The sequence below is a fragment of the Pyrus communis genome, chromosome 13 (assembly GCF_963583255.1).
Source record: "Pyrus communis chromosome 13, drPyrComm1.1, whole genome shotgun sequence".
NCBI classification, from domain to species: domain Eukaryota; kingdom Viridiplantae; phylum Streptophyta; class Magnoliopsida; order Rosales; family Rosaceae; genus Pyrus; species Pyrus communis.
The window spans coordinates 21,647,632-21,666,185 of NC_084815.1; the positions used below are offsets into that span (position 1 = coordinate 21,647,632).

At 39.0% G+C, this 18,554-nt stretch overlaps 3 protein-coding genes across 4 annotated transcripts; all 3 read left to right on the plus strand.

The window, feature by feature from the left end:
* The first annotated feature begins 249 nt into the window (after window positions 1-249).
* LOC137712465 (protein MODIFIER OF SNC1 1-like) lies at window positions 250-10,134 on the plus strand. Of its 2 annotated transcripts, XR_011065223.1 has the most exons (11): window positions 250-504; window positions 1,415-1,491; window positions 1,686-1,760; window positions 1,852-1,896; window positions 2,087-2,450; window positions 4,707-4,809; window positions 5,298-5,372; window positions 5,502-6,810; window positions 6,894-7,164; window positions 7,235-9,857; window positions 9,938-10,134. XR_011065223.1 is itself a non-coding variant. In XM_068451534.1 (10 exons), the coding sequence occupies exons 2-10, from the start codon at window positions 1,460-1,462 to the stop codon at window positions 9,755-9,757; spliced, it is 4,797 nt and encodes a 1,598-aa protein (XP_068307635.1). In that variant the 5' UTR covers window positions 250-504; window positions 1,415-1,459; the 3' UTR covers window positions 9,758-10,134. The 2 variants fall into 2 exon arrangements, 1 of the variants encoding a protein (XP_068307635.1); XM_068451534.1 differs by having other exon boundaries at window positions 7,235-10,134.
* A 1,184-nt stretch (window positions 10,135-11,318) lies between these two features.
* On the plus strand, window positions 11,319-14,063 carry LOC137713284 (uncharacterized). Its single transcript, XM_068452574.1, has 5 exons — window positions 11,319-11,496; window positions 12,008-12,074; window positions 12,291-12,424; window positions 12,653-13,096; window positions 13,261-14,063. The coding sequence occupies exons 2-5, from the start codon at window positions 12,048-12,050 to the stop codon at window positions 13,673-13,675; spliced, it is 1,020 nt and encodes a 339-aa protein (XP_068308675.1). The 5' UTR covers window positions 11,319-11,496; window positions 12,008-12,047; the 3' UTR covers window positions 13,676-14,063.
* A 618-nt stretch (window positions 14,064-14,681) lies between these two features.
* On the plus strand, window positions 14,682-18,289 carry LOC137713789 (uncharacterized). Its single transcript, XM_068453141.1, has 5 exons — window positions 14,682-15,005; window positions 15,826-15,892; window positions 16,178-16,576; window positions 17,115-17,458; window positions 17,773-18,289. The coding sequence occupies exons 1-5, from the start codon at window positions 14,925-14,927 to the stop codon at window positions 17,986-17,988; spliced, it is 1,107 nt and encodes a 368-aa protein (XP_068309242.1). The 5' UTR covers window positions 14,682-14,924; the 3' UTR covers window positions 17,989-18,289.
* Window positions 18,290-18,554: the final 265 nt, after the last annotated feature.

Below are 18,554 nucleotides of genomic sequence, written 5' to 3' on the forward strand. Positions count from 1 at the left end.
TATTCCAAAAATACTTCAAATGTTTTTTTTAGAAAAAAAACAAGATACATGTTGCATGTTTTCGTTTAGAAATGCTTTCAGAATTTAGTTCAATTTTATTAAAAATTAATTTCACAAACATTTTCATAAAAAAATATTTTCGATCATTTTTAATACATTACCAAAACACGGTAATTTTGCGGGACCTGTGTATTTACAACATCGGATTACGACTCGTACACCCTCGAACTCCTCTCTCTTCCTCCCTTTCTCTCTCCTCTTCTCCTCTCTCTCTCTCTCTCCTTTTCTCCTCTCTCTCTCTTCTTCGCCCTTTAGCCTTCCTCTGATCTGAAACCAATCACACTCATATTCTCTCTTCCAACTCACAGGGATCTCTGTTTCTCCGAACCTTCCTCGCGATCTCCCCAAACCCTTATACGCTGCGTTTCGATCGTTTCTCTCCCAAAACCCACATCAACTTTGCTAGGGTTTCCGGGAACCCCCTAAAACCTATTCTTTTACCAGGCAAGTCATTATTTTTTAATTTTCTCGACAATTTTATGCTAATTTAGCCTGTTTGTTTCCCGAGAAAATAAAAGAAATAGAATTTATGTAAAAAGAGTGAAGGAGGATGAAATAAACTAGAATTTGCTTTTGAAAACTGTAATTTGCACGCTTAATCTGTTCTGGGATGTTCTTATTGTTTCACATGCTTCATTGCCCAACTAAGCGAATGCATTCGTCTGGTGGGATTCAGTGCTTTGTTGTTATATGTGTATATATATGTTTGTATATAGTTATTTGTTAATGAATCTTTACAGGTATATGCTTATCATTTGTTTCATTGGGTATTGAAGGATTTTTCGGATATTACCATGGTTGTATAGATTCTTATTATAGTATTGTCCCATTGTTTACTACAAAGGTTTTCAAAATCAGGGATTTTTTGTTGTTAACTTGGTCTCACTTTAACAGTGCAGTACGTCTTTTGGAATGGAGAACTTGATAGGTTTAGTTTAGCGGTCGAAGCTATATAAAATGCTCAAACTCTAGTCGTGCTTTATTGTAAAAAGGGTCAAGATAGAGAGTAACAAATTTTGTGGCCTAGCATTGATCGTACCGCTGAGCTTTACTTACGAATGATGAAGTTTGCGTCTTTTTGCTTTGTTGGAGCAAACACATGCACCTGAAGTAGCCATGTTGTACTTTTTGGTTGTAATGCTAAATCAGGAGTCTCGTTCTGCAAATAAAAAAATGTTTCCAGTAAGCATGTAACATGAACTAGAAAACATTCATAGAAGATATGTAAATGGGGTTCTTTGTGGTGTATTATGGCATTTGCTAACCCTACTAAAACTGTGCTTTATTTGTTTACCTGGTTCAATGACTACAATGTCATGCTGATGGAATCTTCAATTGTCTCCTATTTTTCCAGGCCTTGAAAAATTGGCTTGAATGATCTTGTGGCAACGATTGAAACATGACATCAAGTATGTTGTTTGGGGACCGGAGGTATGAAAATCTGGCAACATTCACAATGTTTCAGCAATTGGAAATTGTTGGTTTAATTTTTCGTCTGATATTGGTTGATTTAAAGAAAAGCCATTGGGACCTTCGAGGAAAAAATGATTTACATACGGAGACAGACAAGCACATAGATATCAACATCCTTAGGTGGTTTTTTATTTCTGTCATTACTGTTGCAGGATTGGTTCCTCCAGAAGAAGTGGAATGACTGTTTTGGGGAAAGTTCCAAAACCTATAAACTTACCCAGTCAGAGGTATATTCTTCCTGCTAAACTGTCCTTAAGTCAGTTTATTGTGCTCCATTTTCTTTTAGCTAAAATTCTTTACCTGTCTTGGCTGTTCAAGGTTAGAAAATCATGGTGTGGACCCAAGTGTGGAAATCGTTCCCAAGTGAGTTATATCTCTCTCTCTCTCTCTCTCTCTCTCTCTCTCTCTCTCTCTCTCTCTCTCTCTCTCGCTCTTGCTCTTGCTCTTGCTCTTGCTCTTTCCAATTCAATTTCTGTTGGAGTCGGTGTATGATTTCATTGCTACTAGTGTACTAGTTCATCACCTAGGTCTTTCTTGATTTGAACTATTGTAGGGGTACCCCCAGTTGGGGCAGTAGATCATCTTCTGCATCAAATGCATGGGGTTCATCATCTTTGTCCCCAAAAGCTGATGGTGGCACTTCACCAAGCTATCTCAGTGGCCACCTTTCATCTGGAAGTGGTACTCGACCATCAACTGCTGGTAGCGACAAAGGGCATGAACCTTCTTCTAATGCATGGGGTTCAAACTCTAGGCCATCTTCGGCTTCTGGGGCATTGACATCAAATCAGACAACACTGACCTCATTGCGTCCTCGCAGTGCAGACACAAGACCTGGTAGTTCACAGTTGTCAAGATTTGCTGAACACTCTGACCATCCAGTGGCATGGAGTGCTCCTGGGACGGCAGAAAAATTGGTATGGTCCTTCACTCATAACTTTGTGGTTGAATATGTATTACCAACAATTACTTGGTTGATAAAGCTTCCGACCAGAGAGTGATCACCCTGGAAACCTCTCATTCCAACTTAGATGGTTCAGTTGGAAACCTTTATAATGTTGATCTCAGTAGAAAATTCAACAGAGATATATTCAACAATAGAAATGCTGATAAAACAATGAGATGTCAGAAAAATAGGAAGACCATAGCTAAAACATACAAGACTCACCTAACATCTGATTTGATGAAGATCGTATTCTTTTTAGCCTTTAGGCGTGTTTTTGCTAGCTAGATAGATGGTAGGTGAGTCTTGGATGTTTTGGCTATGGTCTTCATCAGATAAGGTGTTATCTTGGGTGCTGGGGTTTTTGATAAAAAGGCCCAGAAAGTGTCCTATATGCTATAAAGCATTGGAAAATCCATTGTCGGCAATATGCTGATTGGTATCTTTTGTTCTCTCCCCTTTCATCTTCAATAATGAATGTTTATATATTTTGGCAACCCTTTGTATGGAAATAAATTTAATGATCATCCTGGTAATCCCCCAAACCAGAATTTACTACCATATATTGCTTCGATAATGTTAATGTTGCAATCCTTGATCTAGCCTTATGTTTGATTGTGTGGATTGAATTTTCATCATATAACATGCTCATTCTTAACAGTATACAAATGCCAAGGTCCCAGTTTACTGAAAATTTCACCCTGGCTCTAGATTCAGTTTTAATCATGTTAACCATGTTGTTTCCAGTTTGTGCTAGTATGGTCTTTCTAGTCTTAGTTAGACCATGTTAACTTGTATTTTCCAATTTATGTCAACTTGGTCCCTTCATCGAATTCCGTTAGGCTTGTTGGACAACATGTCTTAAATCTTAAGTCTTAAGCATGATACTGGCTTTTCGTCGAGATCACACACAATCCAATCTGACTTTGTAAGCTATTTGCGGGTACTATCCCACCTCTTTATGCTGTTTCCACAAAAGCTCTTACACGTTGGAAAAATATGGTCATCTTGAGAAGTACTTCAGGATTTATTTTGCGGTTAAATATTTCAGGACTAAATAGCTACATTCTATATGTATTATTGCCAATTATTACTATTTTATTGGAAGCTTTACACCCATTAAAGAATATATGGGTTGTTATTAACTTGTTATGTGAAAAATTTATATATGGTCAGTGTTTCTTTCATCCACTCTGGCTAATGAAACTAGGCGCAGGGGAAAAATTGACTAAAAAAGAAGTGCAGGTTGACATTTTTTAAGTTCGCTTTTAGTGAGCAACATCGTAAGGGAAAATAATTTTAATTGTTAGGGGAGTTGAATTAAGGTAAAATAGGGTTAGGATTGAGGTTTTGCCCCTTATGCGTCACCCAGTTCATTCCTAGGGGAGTCCAAGGTGGTTGAACACTGCCCCTGCTATTTTTATTCTCTTGCAGGGGTGTCTGCTATTTATCTGAACTTCTGAAGTAGGGGTGTTTTTTAGGAAGGATCAGATTGGAAACATTCCAATTTCCGTTCCAAAATTTTGTGATCGGATCAAATGACAATTTTCAAATTCAGAATTTTTAGCATATTCGGAAATATCGGAATCGGAATAATCTTTAGAAATTTCGGAACATAATTGGAAATTTATATATTTTTATATGTTTTTAATATTCTCTTAACTTTTTCGTACTGCAATTTATTGTTATTTGGTATATGCTTATGTATAAATTCAATTAATATTGTGATCTACTAGTTTGCATATCCTTTTTAATGCGTGTGTTTAATATAAAAACAATGAACAAAATTTATCCAAAACTAACAATAAAATACAAAAGTCCCATTACAAAATTTATATTTGAGTAAATACTATAAAAAATTTGATTTTTTTTTTTTATCGAAATAAGATTGGAACACTTAGGAAAAATTCAGAATCTCTAATTGCATTCCAATTTCCGTTCCAATTTTTCGGAAAATATTCGAATTCAGAATTGGGTAGTGCTATCCACACACCCATTTGTACTTCTTCTCACACACCCCTCTCAATTTTCGGCTGTTGGATTGAATGAATTGAAGAAGATCAATGGCCAAAAATTAACAAGGGTGTGTGGGAGGTAAAAATGGGTAAATACACTTGCCTTCGGAATTTTCGGTTCGGATTTGGAAATTTACTGTCAGAATCGGAAGCACCATTCTAACTTGCAGCCTTAATCTGAAATCTATCTTTATTATCCACTGTTATACGTGCAGGGAGTGATGTCATCGAAGAATGATGGGTTTTCACTTACTTCTGGAGATTTTCCAACACTTGGTTCAGAAAAAGATAATCCTGGAAAGAGTGCCGAGCAGCAAGGTCTTATGCCTATATTTCACTTATATAATTTAAAAGTTGAAGACACTGTGTGCAAAGATTTTTTCAAATTTCACATGATAGTTAAGTTGGCATGCGGCATGCCACACATTGCATTACCTCATCTCACTGTTTTTGGCAGTGCCATCAGATTTTCATTAATTGATGTGGCAGTGATGTGTAAAATGCCTTCTCATGTTTACAAAATATTTTTGCAAAACTTTACACCTAGCTTCGATTTTGTTATTTTATTGTTTTTTCTAGCATGTCCGGAATAGCTGCCAATTTTTGTTATTCAAGTGTTTAAATACATTTTCCTTATTGCCAAAATAGAAAAAAATGACTACGCATATTTTCTTGAGCTCAAGTTTGTGTTTCGCTCAAGCAACTGTTTTACAGGATATGATATCATTAATGAGTACAAGTATGTTGTAGTGAACTTGATGTTCCCTTTCGGTTTACTGAATGTTTTTGATCAATCGTTATGACAGATCACAGTTCTTACAGTCGTCCAGGCTCTTCTATTGGTAGAGCGGCAAAAGAGACGACCGGGACTTCTGTAGTTGGTTTGTGCACATGCTCTTAATTCTAATGTGTTTTATTAGAATGTTTCAATATTGATCCTTTTATTGGTTAATGTCCATGGTTTCTCATTCGCTCATGTATATAAGTATGTGTTTGGTTTCCATATTTAGGCGAGGTTTCTGAAAATGCAAATGTGAAGAGTGGAACCACTAATTCATGGAAAAGAGAAAATCCCTCGTACAATGAAGATGGAGGTAGACATGGTATGGATAAGTGGCAGGGAAATTCCCACCCTTACCCTAGTGCTAATGTTCCTCCCCAACACTATGATGGATGGCATGGTGGTCCAGTAAATAATCCACAAGGTGGTGTTTGGTACAGAGGACCTCCTGGAGCTCCCTATGGAGCTCTGGTCCCTCCTGGGGGCTTTCCAATGGAACCATTTCCATATTATCCTCCAGGACCTCCACAGATTCCACCTGCTGCTCTTGGCAATCAGCAATCCGTTCCTCCACCTGGAGCAGGACCAAGAGGACACCATCCTAAAAATGGAGATATGTACAGACCCCAGATGCAGGATACATATATTCGCCCTGTTATGCCAATTAGACCTGGCTTTTACCCTGGTGCAGTGGCCTTTGAGGGCTATTACAATTCTCCAATGGGTTACCGCAATCCAAATGAAAGAGATGTTCCATTTGTGGGAATGACAGCTGGTCCCCCTGTTTATAATAACTACCCTAGCCAAAGCGCTCATGGGCCTGCCAATTCTCATGGCAGACCCAGTGGGTATGGTCCTCCCAACCCAAAGGTGATGTCCGAGCAATTAGAACCTGGCCATCCACCTGATTCTTGCGGACCTTACAAAGTTCTTTTGAAGCAGCATGATGGATGGGATAGAAGAAATGAGGAGCAAAGGAATGAGGGTACTGTCATAAGACTTTCAACTGATGCTTCATCTCTTGTGAGGGAGGACGAACCAAGAACTTTGGCAGCAGAGAATGATTGGAGATCCGACCACAGAAAGGAGGGGGTGAGGGATCAAGGGAAAATTGTCAGTGAAGAAGCTGCTTCAAGGAAGTTTGACAACCAAGGAGCCTCTTCTGTTCCTAAGAAAGTGAAGTCTACTGAAAGTTTGGAACAGATAAACACAGTTGATGTCATTTCAGTGAAGAAATCAGGAACTGAAGCCTCTGGCATGCCAGAAGTTGCACAACCGCTCCTGGCTGCTGCGAAAGACTCCAGTCTGATTCAGAAAATAGAGGGATTAAATGCAAAGGCACGCGTTTCTGATGGACGAAGTGATACATCATCTGTGTCCAGTAGAGAGGAGCAGAAGAACAGATTCGAAGTCAATGCTAAAGCTAACATTTCAGTTAATGAACCTGTTAGTGGTGGTAGTGTAAATCTGGAAAGATCTCGTGTCCCTGAGAGCGTAAATCCTTCTCATGAAGTGGGCAGCGCAATTTCCATCTCCAGGTTTCTTGGCAACTTTTTAGTTTTCTCTGAGAATGTACATGTTATTCGAAATTACTGGAAAATGCTGATTTTCTGATGTACAGGCGACCCAATCATGCCATGCATGGTGGTAGATCAGATCATCATGGTAGAGGAAGGTTCAATAATCAAGAAGGTGAAGGGTGGTCAAAGATATCCTTGGTTGAACCGACAACTGTGGTATCAACTGCACATTTGGAAATGCCTTCTAATGTTCATGTGCATGACCACCTTGTTTCAACGGAAGCAACTGAAAAGTCAGGGTCTTATCCACAAGGCAGACGTGAGGGGGAATCTGCCACACCAATGGTTGATCCAAATGATTCTGAGGCACAGGTATACATTTTATTCATATTCTTGTTAGATTTTGTGTCAGAACTTTGCAGCTAACATCTCTTCTTACCAGCGTGCTAAGATGAGGGAATTAGCCAAGCAACGTACCAAACAGTTACAGGAGGAAGAGGAGGAACGGACAAGAAGGCAGATGGCCAAGGCTCGTGCAAAATTGGAAGAGTTGAATAGACGTACTCAGGTGGAGAGTTCAGATCAGAAGATTGAAAGTCACGCAAGTGGTGCCATCCAGATTAAGCAAGAAGTGTCTCAAACCTCGGGTGAACCACTAATTGGTGGCAGGAAATCAGCTTTAGGATTTAATCTGGATGGTTCTTCACAGATTAGCGAGGGTAACACTGGAAAAGCTGAAAAGTCAACTCTTCCATCAAGTGAGCTCCCTTCAGATACGCTAAAGAGTGTCTGCAAGGAACCTGTTCTGATGCATGATGAATCTGTACCCAAGCCGAAGGAGGTTATTGTTGCTAATGTCGTTCATCACAACAATGCTCCCCAGGCTCATGAAAGCAATACCACTAGGGTGAAGCAGGCCACTAAACAAAGGCATAACAATCAGTTAGAAAAGAAGCCTACTGGAAAGTTTACTTCCACCAGCACAGCTGATGCAACAAATTGTCAGACAGATCCCATGGTTAATGTTCCCACATCACTTGGAGTTGTACCAAATGAAACAGCCTCGAGCAGTGGGTCAAGCCTGACTGCTAATCCCAGTGCCATACTTGAATCATCTTCTCATCTGAGAAAGAAAAACAACAGAATTGGCAAGAATAAGCACAAAACAGAGAGTACATCGACAGCTGCTGCTCTGACATCATCTACCTCAAAAGAAACAAATATTGCAAATGCCAATGTTGAAAGTGGAATGCCAAAGGTATCTGAGTTGGAGTTCGATCCTGCCTCAGTTCAGTCCCAGACTGTTCTTAGAGATGCATACCAGTCTTCTGAGCAACATTTGTCTCTATCTAATGAAGAATCTCAAGGTATAGGAAATAGCCAGTGGAAACCTCAGCATCCTCGCAGGGCGTCAAGGAATTCACAAGCTATTAAGCATTCAGAAAAGTTTCACAGCACTGATGCTGTTGTCTGGGCACCTGTGCGGTCACAGAACAAGGCTGATGTACCTGATGAAGCCATCCCCAAAAATGAAGTTGAGGTAGTTAGTGCTGTAAAACCCGAACGTAAAGTGCAAAATAATTCAAAAAATAAGAGGGCAGAAATGGAGAGGTATGTTCCAAAACCTGTAGCTAAAGAGATGGCGAATCAAGGAAGCACACAACGGCAAGTGGCCTCTGTAAACAATCTAACTGCAATAAATGAGACCATTGAGAGATCAGATTCTGGTCCTCAAGTTGCTGACAGTTCTCAACCTATTACTCTAACTATTGGAAAAGTGGGGATTGCCATAGAGTTGAAGCATGGGAGTAGCAGAGAGAGTAAGCCTGGAGAAGCACATGGATCATGGAAGCAACAGGGGTCAACAGAATCAACTATCATGCATGGCTCGGAAGATGGACCGTCATATACTTCAAATGTTGGTCAGAGTGATAAAAATTCAGTCCTGCATCACCAACCCCAGAAGCCTGATGTTGTCTCAGAGAGAGAGCAACCAAAGAGTTATGATTGGAATGATTCTGACGGATGGAACATGCCCGAAGAGCCTGTTGCTGTTGCACCAGTCTCTGTTTCTGCAAAAGGCCAGGGAATTACCAGAAGAGGAAAACAGCATCCATTCAAGGGACACAAAACCATGGGAAATAATCATGATCTGGTTGATAAGAAAAATAGCAGAGTGGGGGATACCTACAAAAATAACAATCAATTTTCAGCCTCTGAAACGGGTCAAACAGACTTAGCTGCTGCTTCCAAAGAGAATCGAGCTGTTGGGGAACGTGCAGCGCCTCATTGGCAACCCAAATCTCAGGCACTTTCAGGCAATAGTCAAGAAGGAAATAGGGCCAATGGTGGTCAAAACATTGTTGTGGAAGTTGGTCGGCCTTTCAAAAAGGAGACCAGTCCCCGAGGTGGGTTGCCACGTCCAGCAACACCTAACAAGGATAATACTGAATATGTGGCCCAGCGTCAACATGATCAGGTGATATCCGAGAGAAACAATGCAGGGGAAGGACATAATAAGAGAGAGAGGAAAGCCTCATTCAGGGGACTCCCCCGGTCTCCGAACCAGGGTCGTGTTACCCCTGTTGAAACAGCTCCTGTTAGTATGGATGCTAGACAAGAGCAGCATTTTGACACAGGGTTCCGCAAGAATGGAAACCAAAACAGCCGTTTTGGGAGAGGTGAAGAGTCTCGTGGGGATTGGAATTACTCGGGGCATGATAGTAGGCAGCACAAACCCCCTGCAAACCGGGAGAGACAGAGGCACAGTTCGCATTTTGAGTACCAGCCAGTTGGGCCATACAACAACAATAACAAATTTAACTATTCCGAGGAACCACGAGATGGTTCTTACAATACAGGTGGAAGAGTCAAGGAAAGAGGTCAGAGCCATCCACGACGTGGTGGGGGTAACTTCCATGGACGGCCAAGTGGCGCAGTCCGAGTAGGTGCAGATATTGAGTAGTAGCTAGAAGGATTAAAGATTCTGAAGATAAGGTTTTTATCGAGTGAAACCCACTCTTTACCACTCAAGCATCGTTAGCACTGACCGATAGCATTCTCAGGTATTCCTTCAATTGGTCAAATTTACAACTGTGTTCATACATGTTACGTAGACAACTGACGGCTTCTGTCCACCGAGCAGGGCTTACGGCAAAGTAGACGGTAGCGGTTGGAGATTGTCGAACGTTTCGTATTTCTTAATTTTTTTGTTCATGTTTCAATTGAATCGGATATGAAACATTGTGATTTGGTCACCCCTTGTTTCCTATGGAACGCTTTTACATTTTTCTGCTTGTTCTGGCCCTTTTAGAGCGACTCCTCGACGAGTATGTCATCTTTTGCTGCTGCAATGCAATGGTCAATCGATTCTTTTTGTCTAAAATGGGACCTCCATATTGATAAAAGTTGAAAGGTGTTTAGGGTTTAACAACGTTTACCGCTCTACAAACTTTTGAGACCGGAATCCAACATCGGTATATACATTTACTTAATACATTCACCATTTAACGGTCGTATATGGTCAAACATGATATTCTCATTTTATCAAAATGCAAAATGTGAACCTTCCTATATTCCAAAAGTACCCATTCTTAATTAGGACTAGAAGATGAGCACACGCTTTGTGTGTGAATAATTTTATTTTCTTTTATGTTTTTTATTAATAAGTGTGATTAGTTTTTAAAATTTAAAAAAAAGAGTATGAGACAACGATGATGAGATATCTTAATAAGGACATATTTTTCTTAATAGTACATAATTACCATTTTGCTCTCTTTATGTAAATATTATGTATCAAAAGTGAGGGTAAAATAAGAAAAATGAGGGTATGATTGTCATTTTTTCAAAATATACAAAATTACTATTTTGTTCTCCTTATTTAAGTATTGTGTATCAAAAGTGAGAAAAATTAGAAAAAAAAACGATAAAAAGTTGACAAGGAGGGTTCTCTTAATAGAATAGATAGATTCTAAAATACAACTTAATTTTAAAAAAATTCAAACTAAAATATAAATAAAAATAACAAATAAATAATATAAAATATAAAAAACAAATTGTCCCATGCTTGAGCGCATGGTAAGAGATTAGTATCCTCCGCTCAAAGAAGCTAACCGAAACGGCCCAAGTCCAAACAAAGTGACCCGGTCCAAAGTTCTATTGGATTTTCATCTGCTTCCCTACTGATCTGGCTTCAGTGTCACCTTACCCTTCTCCGGTGTGCTTCATTAGGACAAGGCTGGTTTGTGCTTCTATTTTCGATGTCCTTTCGTGCCCTTTTGTTTGTGTGATCATGGTTAAACTACGTTAACATTTTATATTACTATTCATTTTTGTCTTATTATCTCTATAAAAAAAACCAATATAAAATAGTGATGTAATTTAACCGTGATCACATAAAACAGAAGGACACGGAAAAAAAAACATCGAAAGTGGAAGACAATCCTTGTCCGTTTCATTATCCTCCACATTCCGCTGTTCAAAAATAAGTTGGAATAAATAAATTAAAAATCCATATAAAACCCCTAAATTTCACCACAAAGAGTCCAAGACCTTCTTCCCCTTTTTCTTCTATCTCTTTCTTCTATCCACTCTCTATTTTTAGCATAATTCAATTCGGAGAGCGGACAAAGATAAAAGCAGCACTCTTTGCTATTTTTCCCCAAATTTCAACAATTTTTGTCAAGGGAGGGAGGTTCATGGCAGGTTAGTTTGAATTTACTCGTCAATTCTTCCGTTCTGAATTTCAATTCTTGCAATTTAATTGTTTTTGTTTAATTAGGGTTTGATTTCTGAGCTTGGGGTTATTGGGTTGTTTGGTTCTTTGTAAATGGAGGAAATGGGAAGGAAACGAAGTATAAAGCTGTGAACTTTGCGTTGTTTTGGTGAAAATTGAGCTTCTTTTTGCTTTCTTTGGGTGGTTTAGTAGGTTTGGGAATCATTTGTTGTTGTGTTGCTGAGAATTTTGAGGAAAAGGGAAAGGGCAAAGAGTTTTCAAGCTATTGCTCAATTTTGTTTCTGGATTCCTTTGAATGTTTGTGTTTCTTTTGTCCGAATCTTCGTGTAGTACGCTAGCATTAGATGAATTGGTGTTCTTGGTTTTGATTGTTAAGTGTTTGTGATAATTTTTTGAATTCTTTTTGTTGGTGTTGAATTGTTCCTTCTGGTTTGCTTGCTGCAAGAGTTAGTGCTTATGGGTGGTTGTTAATGAAATTAGGCCCTGCTGAGTAAATGATTTGGTCGTTGAGGTGGAGACGATGGCTTTGGTTACCCATCAAATGCAGGTAATTTGATATTAAGAGTACCCTGAGTTGCATATTACATTGTATCCGTTTAACGTATGAGAGAGATGATCCATGTTGAGGTTATGTCCCTTCACATGTTTTGAGATCACTGGTTTTCAGTTTACCCCGCCAAGTTCTTGAATTTGGGATTCTGGCTTTCTGTTACTAGCTTTCTCTTTTTATGCTCATGTTTCTTTTTTTACTGTTGCATTTCAGGGTTCTTATGTGACTTATCCCTCTAGGCCTTTGTCATGGAGCAAAGGGATGAAGTTGAAGCAGTGTGTAACAACACATCAAATGGTCGGGAGGACAGAGAAGTGCTTTATGCTAAAGCGCAACCTTTGTTTAAGGTGGGAGTTTTTCCTGTATAAGTTTGTTATCTTTTTCTTTGTTCTATTTACTTTTCTTTAGGTCTCCTACCAGCTGAACTGTGTGGTTGTCACTTTGCATTGAAATTCTTCTACTTGCACTTGTGGGAGCACATATGCACTATGAGGGAATGGACGTGCACACCCACATCCAGACCAAATACACATTTTTTAGCATCTCCATTTAAATTCAGAGAACTTGTTTCACAGTGTAGGGGCTTCTCTCATGCGGGGACCAAAAGTTAAACCTTTCAAAGTTTCAGCCTTCAAGGGCAGTGCTCAGAATGATAAATCTGGAGGTAGAACAAATGGATCAAAGCTTCCCAAGAATTCGGTCAAACTAAAAGAGAATGAGGATACTATCACGGGATCTCCTCAGGCAAATGATATTCCTCTTTCTTATGCCTCTGAAGCAGATGAGAGAAATGCATCTTCCCCCGTCATTCATAATTTATTTAAGAAATGGTTGAGAATGCTTCGAACACAATCACCAAGTGAAGTAGAAGATGGGCTTTTGGGGGAAGAACCGCCTCCAATGGAGACATCAGAAACTAAGCATGAGATTCAAAACAAGGAAAATGATGGGATTCTATGGACGGTCTGGTGCAATTTTCTGGGTCTAAATGCTACAGTAAAGATACCCTTACTTATATTGTAAGTATAATGTGTGCTCTATCTCTCCATCTGCTGTCTGTTTTTTCAAGTCTGCGATTATTTTATTTAAACGAACTTCTGGTTTTATGCAGTTAACATGAGACGTCTTGGATTTATTTGCTTTTATCTTATAACATCATTTTAATTGGTCACTTAATATGCAGCATCCCCATGTACCTGGCAGTTAATATGATTCATGGGGCCGAAGTTTCAAAGGAGTTGACGCCTTTGTGGGTTTTAGGACCCCTCATTGTAGCACTCTACATCAAGATGCTTCAGTGGTTGTGTGCACTCTATGTATTCAGCTTCAAGCAGACTGTTAAAGTAATCAAGAATTTACCCACTTACTACATGGTGGCCTATACATACATTGCACATGGGAAGCTTAAAGAGGAAATACGGACTCGTTTCTGGCAACCTTTACTGAACATTAAGAACTTAGACTACAAGAAATTATCCAGAAGAAAGCTGAAAGCACTGCAAGGGTTGATAATCGAGAGATACCTTGATTTCGTGGAATCAATATGGCCTTATTACTGCAGAACAATCAGATTCCTAAAGAGGGCTAATCTCATTTAGATGCACCTGAGGAATGTCTTCTGTGGGAGCAATGGCTGAAATCCGGAGTTGCTCCTGATGATGGTTTAGAAGTTTGAGTTTCTTTCGAGGAGCCAGCCGACCCCATTTTAGATCGGGGTTCTTCTTGATGTCTAGCTAGCCGAGGATCATGACAAGCGGATTTGTCCGGTTTCTGTAATTTTTTTCAAGGCAGCATTCTTAATTTTTGGATGAGATCCCAATTATTTTGTTTCTGTACTGTATTCAGCTGCCACGAATGTTTTTTTCTTGAAATTCCAAATTGAGAAAGTATTTTCAACTTCTGTAGCAGGTCACTTGCTTTCTGGGGTTTGGATGTTATCGAACTTATGCTTTTCTTTCAGTGCTATGGCAGCTAGTCTGAGAACCATCATGCATCTCACTTTAAATCTTCTGCATTCTTCCCCCTTATCCTCTCTTCCTCTTCTTCTTTGGAAAATCGATTAGGGTTAGGGCCGGATCGAGTCCTACAACTCCGTTGTTGGAAGAGATAAAAGTATGGTCGGGATTGATACTCGGATGAGAATCAATCATATTATGTGACTGTCACACTTAAACAAAAAAAAAAAAAAAAAAAAAAAAATTCAATACCATATTAAGCTTGGAAATTTGACTTAAGGAGACTGCAAGAACATAAATAAGGGTTTCTCTTGGGATATCTTGTGTAGAAACACTTATAAGCACTTTTTTCAGAAGTGATTTTATTATGGACAAGGTAAAATCTTTAATAAAAAATCATGTGTTTTCTGAATAAATATTATTAATTTTTTTGCCGAACGCAACCTGAAACATTTTAATTATAACTTCGTGTTTTTTCAGAAACAGTTTTATACATGCTTCAAAGAGAGGAAGAAAAAGAAAAAGAAAAGGATAAGCAAATAAAAAAGAAAATCTCGTGAGAAATAAAGAGAAGGAAATGAAACAAAACAAAATCCGCATAAATATAACGTGAGAAAAGGATTTTGTCCAAAATAGGCGCCCGCTTCGCCCCCACCGAATTACACACAACAAACGAAAGCCGAAAGCCGCTATCTTCTTCAATAACTCCAGAACTACTCCTCAGTTTCTCCGGATTCCTCCACTTTCTCACCCTTTCCTTCATTTTCCCGGAAAATTTTCTTTATGGGTGCCCTCGTATATTCCTCGAATCAAATGGGTTTGCGTTAGAATCCCGCTGCATGCAGCCGTTGAGTCTCTGACAGGCTCGGCCTCTTGTTATTGCTTCACAGATATGGCGCTTAAATGTGGTTCTTCGTTTTCTTGCCTGGCAACTTCTCCTGCTTCCCATTGCCAAACCAGAAGGGGTTCCCAGGTGCGTTATAGGGCTGTTTGGTTACTGAGAAAAAGTCTTGATATCCCCCAAATTTTTGTTATTTTGTTTTTGTTTTGATGTTTGCATGTGAACTTGTGAGAATGTATGCTGGGTTTGTTTCTGGTAGCTAAAAGCCTAAAAGGTTTGGAATTGATGTTTGTTTTTTGGTCAAAAGGTGGGGAATTGGTGTTTGTTTTTTGGTCAAAAGGTGGGGAATTGTTGTTTGTTTTTGGGTCAAAAGGTGTGGAATTGGTAGGTGAAATTGATTCTACAAATAGAAAATAAAAGTGGGATATTGTTTAAGCTCCTTGATGTACAAAAGAGGGTGTTATGATGTTAAAGAATCTAGCTTGGGAGAGATTTTAGTAGCATTGGTGTTGTTAGTATTTGAAATCTTACGGATTAGACATGGCTTTGTGAGAAGTTAGAGGTATTACTTTGGGGTATTATGTTTACTTGATAGCCTCTAATGTTTTGTACATGAACTAGGTGTGTGTGTGTGTGTGTGTGTGTGTGTGTGTGTGTTTGTTACTTATGCTACTACTACTGAGCTTAAGCTTCTTGGGATGATACACATTAACACATTTGAATGCACCTTGCATGGTGGATTTTACCGTTATTGACTAATTGGAGTCATTTTGCTATGCTGAAGTAAATTATGCTCGAATTCACTTCTAATTGGAGTCATTTCTCTTAGGATTTTTTAAATCCACTTCTAATTGTCTCGTATTAGTCTGGTCTGATAATGTCAAATGACTGCCACCTTTTAGAAGAGCTTTATCGATTTTTCAGCTTATAAATTGATTCCTTTGATGTGCAGTTGAGCTTATTGCATGTACCGTACTGCAGCCAACAACATGATGCTCAACAGCTGAGATATGCTAAAGGTAGCTTTTCATATTTGTTGCATAATTACTGAAGTCTTCAAATTTTCTTATGTGCAATATAGCCAGCATAAGATTTGTTTTTTCCCCGAGCTACTGAGCACAGTATAATTGTAGAAGGGAACCTATGGATTTCATTTGATTGAAGCTACTTTTTTCTAATATGACCATTATTAACCTTTTTACCAAATGGTTTATGAACTGTAATGCCATTTCTTTAAAAAAGTGCGAGATTGTTTTGTATTGCTCTAAATATGTTTGGTCTATTTCTTCTGCCACTCTAAGCAGGTAATTCATGCATATTCAGACATCGAGTAGGGCAGTCAAGCAAAAGGATTCCAAACAGTCACAGTGTTCTCTTTGCTGTTGCTGAAGATCAGTCACAATATAGTGAGATAAAAACAGATGCTATGGAGCAAGAAAATCACCTTCTTAATTCTGAAGATATATTTCCTTCAAACAGTTCATATATCCATTTTGATGGTGCTGGTGGAAAACCGGGTTTAATCTCATTTTATAACCGTCCATATAAAAGGGAAGAAGAAGTTTCTACAAATAATCCAGCAAGGAACCAAAACAGCCTCTTATGGTTCATCGGTCCAGCTGTTCTCCTAGCTTCTTTCATTTTCCCCTCGCTCTATCTGCGCAAAATACTATCTACTATATTTGAGGATTCTTTGTTGACAGGTGAGGATGCATATCTATATGTTGTGGACTCGTGATTTTATGTTTATTAAAGTCCGGTATTTGTCATCACTTGTTTTTAACTAAAACTATGATTGCAGTAGATAGGATAGGCACAGAAAATTTGTCTCGCCAGCTTGAGATTTTGTCTCCTTACATATATCTGTATACACCTTTCTGTGTATCACTTTCTATACACTACAACTTGCATTATTTTTATTTCGGGTAAGACTATCTTGGGGTGTTGGAGTGACTCTACCAGGGTGATTATACTAGGATGAAAGTTACTGCAGCCCACTCAAATGGATGAGGGTTAGGGACTCTAGATAGTTGTTGGTGAAGGAATGATCCTAGGAAACTTTAAGGGCTTCTAATGAAGAGTGAAGACAGAGGAAAGGGTTAATGACTGGAAGTGATTTTGGGCAACTCGTGACATGGGTTGGAAAATTTTAACATGAATATGATAGAAATAGACGACTAGAGGGCTGCTTAGAAAGTAAACCTTTTTCTCCCGTCTAAACCATAATATGTTTCTTCTCAGATTTTCTCATCTTGTTCTTCACGGAAGCTCTCTTCTACAGTGGTGTTGCGGTATTTCTTCTTCTGATTGACCGTTCAAGGAGGACAGCTGAACCAGAATTGGGTGTCCCCAGTAACAGAACCCCAGCCCCTCAATTAGGGCAGCGAATCTCATCTGTTGCTTCCTTGGTCCTCAGTCTTATAATTCCTATGGTGACTATGGGTTATGTCTGGCCATGGACTGGCCCTGCAGCTTCTGCTACTCTTGCTCCATATCTGGTTGGTATAATGGTGCAATTTGCATTTGAGCAGTATGCAAGATATAAGAAGTCACCTTCATGGCCTGTTATCCCGGTCATCTTTCAAGTAAGCCAATACTTTGCTTTTCATTATGGGTATTGCATAAAAAATTCAATTTGATTGTATGAAACATCTTGTTTCTCTTGTTGTCTAGTAGGTTGTCGGATTACTACTGGATGATAGTTCTTAAATTCTAGCCTGTCTAATTAGATATGCATCCGTCAATCTCCATCATTAAACTCTTTGTGATTTCATAATCTCAGCTCAATTCAACTTGGAAAACGATAAAATGATAAGAATGTCCTCCTGTATGTAATTTATAATTGTGTACACGTGCTGATCTACGAATCAAAATTTTTTATTTCCATTATGATTGGCAGGTCTATAGATTGCATCAACTGAATAGAGCAGCGCAACTGGTGACTGCTCTGTCCTTTACAGTCAGAGGCGCTGAGACGACACCGCACAACTTGGCAATAAACAGTTCCTTGGGTACACTGTTGAATGTCCTTCAATGCCTTGGAGTTATCTGCATTTGGTCTCTCTCAAGTTTCCTTATGAGGTTTTTCTCTTCCACCACTACTAATCCACCTTAAAGCCCGCGATATCATGTACGGATCATGCAACTCAGCAACAATGCCATCGAGCTTCTTTTGAGAAAATTAAATGAATCTCGGTTGGGTCCAATTTCCTTTTGTCTGTGGTTTAGTTCTGCTCCGGCGGGAGTTTGACAGCAAGTGGCCATTGAAGTTTTGACTGATATCAAGCAAAGTTAGAAGGTAGTTGCAGGATATTGTAAATGAGATTCATAAAATGCAAGAGAGAGAGCAAAGTTGATGAGAATTTTATGCTGCTATTTCCATATGATTCGGTTTACGACATTTTCATTGCGCATAAGATTATTTTTGTTTCATTAAATCCTAGTTGTTTACAATTTAACAGAGAACTCAGTCGCAAGCTTATCTGATTTCTTTATGAAACCCCATCAAAGTTTAGCAAACTATACACTTATCCTAACAGAGGAAGGACTTTGCTACGGTCAACCGCTCACCCACGAACGCCTAAGCGATTTATAACCGTCGATCGGGGGTGGGCCCCATATTGACCTTAACACTCCTCAACTGCTCAGGAGTCTTACTTATCACAAGTCTCAACTAAGAAT

Bases quoted from the DNA above. Each gene is read 5' to 3' on its own strand.
- LOC137713284 (XM_068452574.1), top strand. From the start codon at position 12,048: ATGGCTTTGGTTACCCATCAAATGCAG. The intron at 12,075-12,290 runs GTAATTTGATAT...GTTGCATTTCAG, and splicing joins TGGTTACCCATCAAATGCAG to GGTTCTTATGTGACTTATCC. The intron at 13,097-13,260 runs GTAAGTATAATG...CTTAATATGCAG, and splicing joins AAGATACCCTTACTTATATT to CATCCCCATGTACCTGGCAG.
- LOC137713789 (XM_068453141.1), top strand. From the start codon at position 14,925: ATGGCGCTTAAATGTGGTTCTTCGTTTTCTTGCCTGGCAACTTCTCCT. The intron at 16,577-17,114 runs GTGAGGATGCAT...GTTTCTTCTCAG, and splicing joins TGAGGATTCTTTGTTGACAG to ATTTTCTCATCTTGTTCTTC. The intron at 17,459-17,772 runs GTAAGCCAATAC...TATGATTGGCAG, and splicing joins TTATCCCGGTCATCTTTCAA to GTCTATAGATTGCATCAACT.
- LOC137712465 (XM_068451534.1), top strand. From the start codon at position 1,460: ATGACATCAAGTATGTTGTTTGGGGACCGGAG. The intron at 1,492-1,685 runs GTATGAAAATCT...TTACTGTTGCAG, and splicing joins ATGTTGTTTGGGGACCGGAG to GATTGGTTCCTCCAGAAGAA. The intron at 2,451-4,706 runs GTATGGTCCTTC...TTATACGTGCAG, and splicing joins CTGGGACGGCAGAAAAATTG to GGAGTGATGTCATCGAAGAA.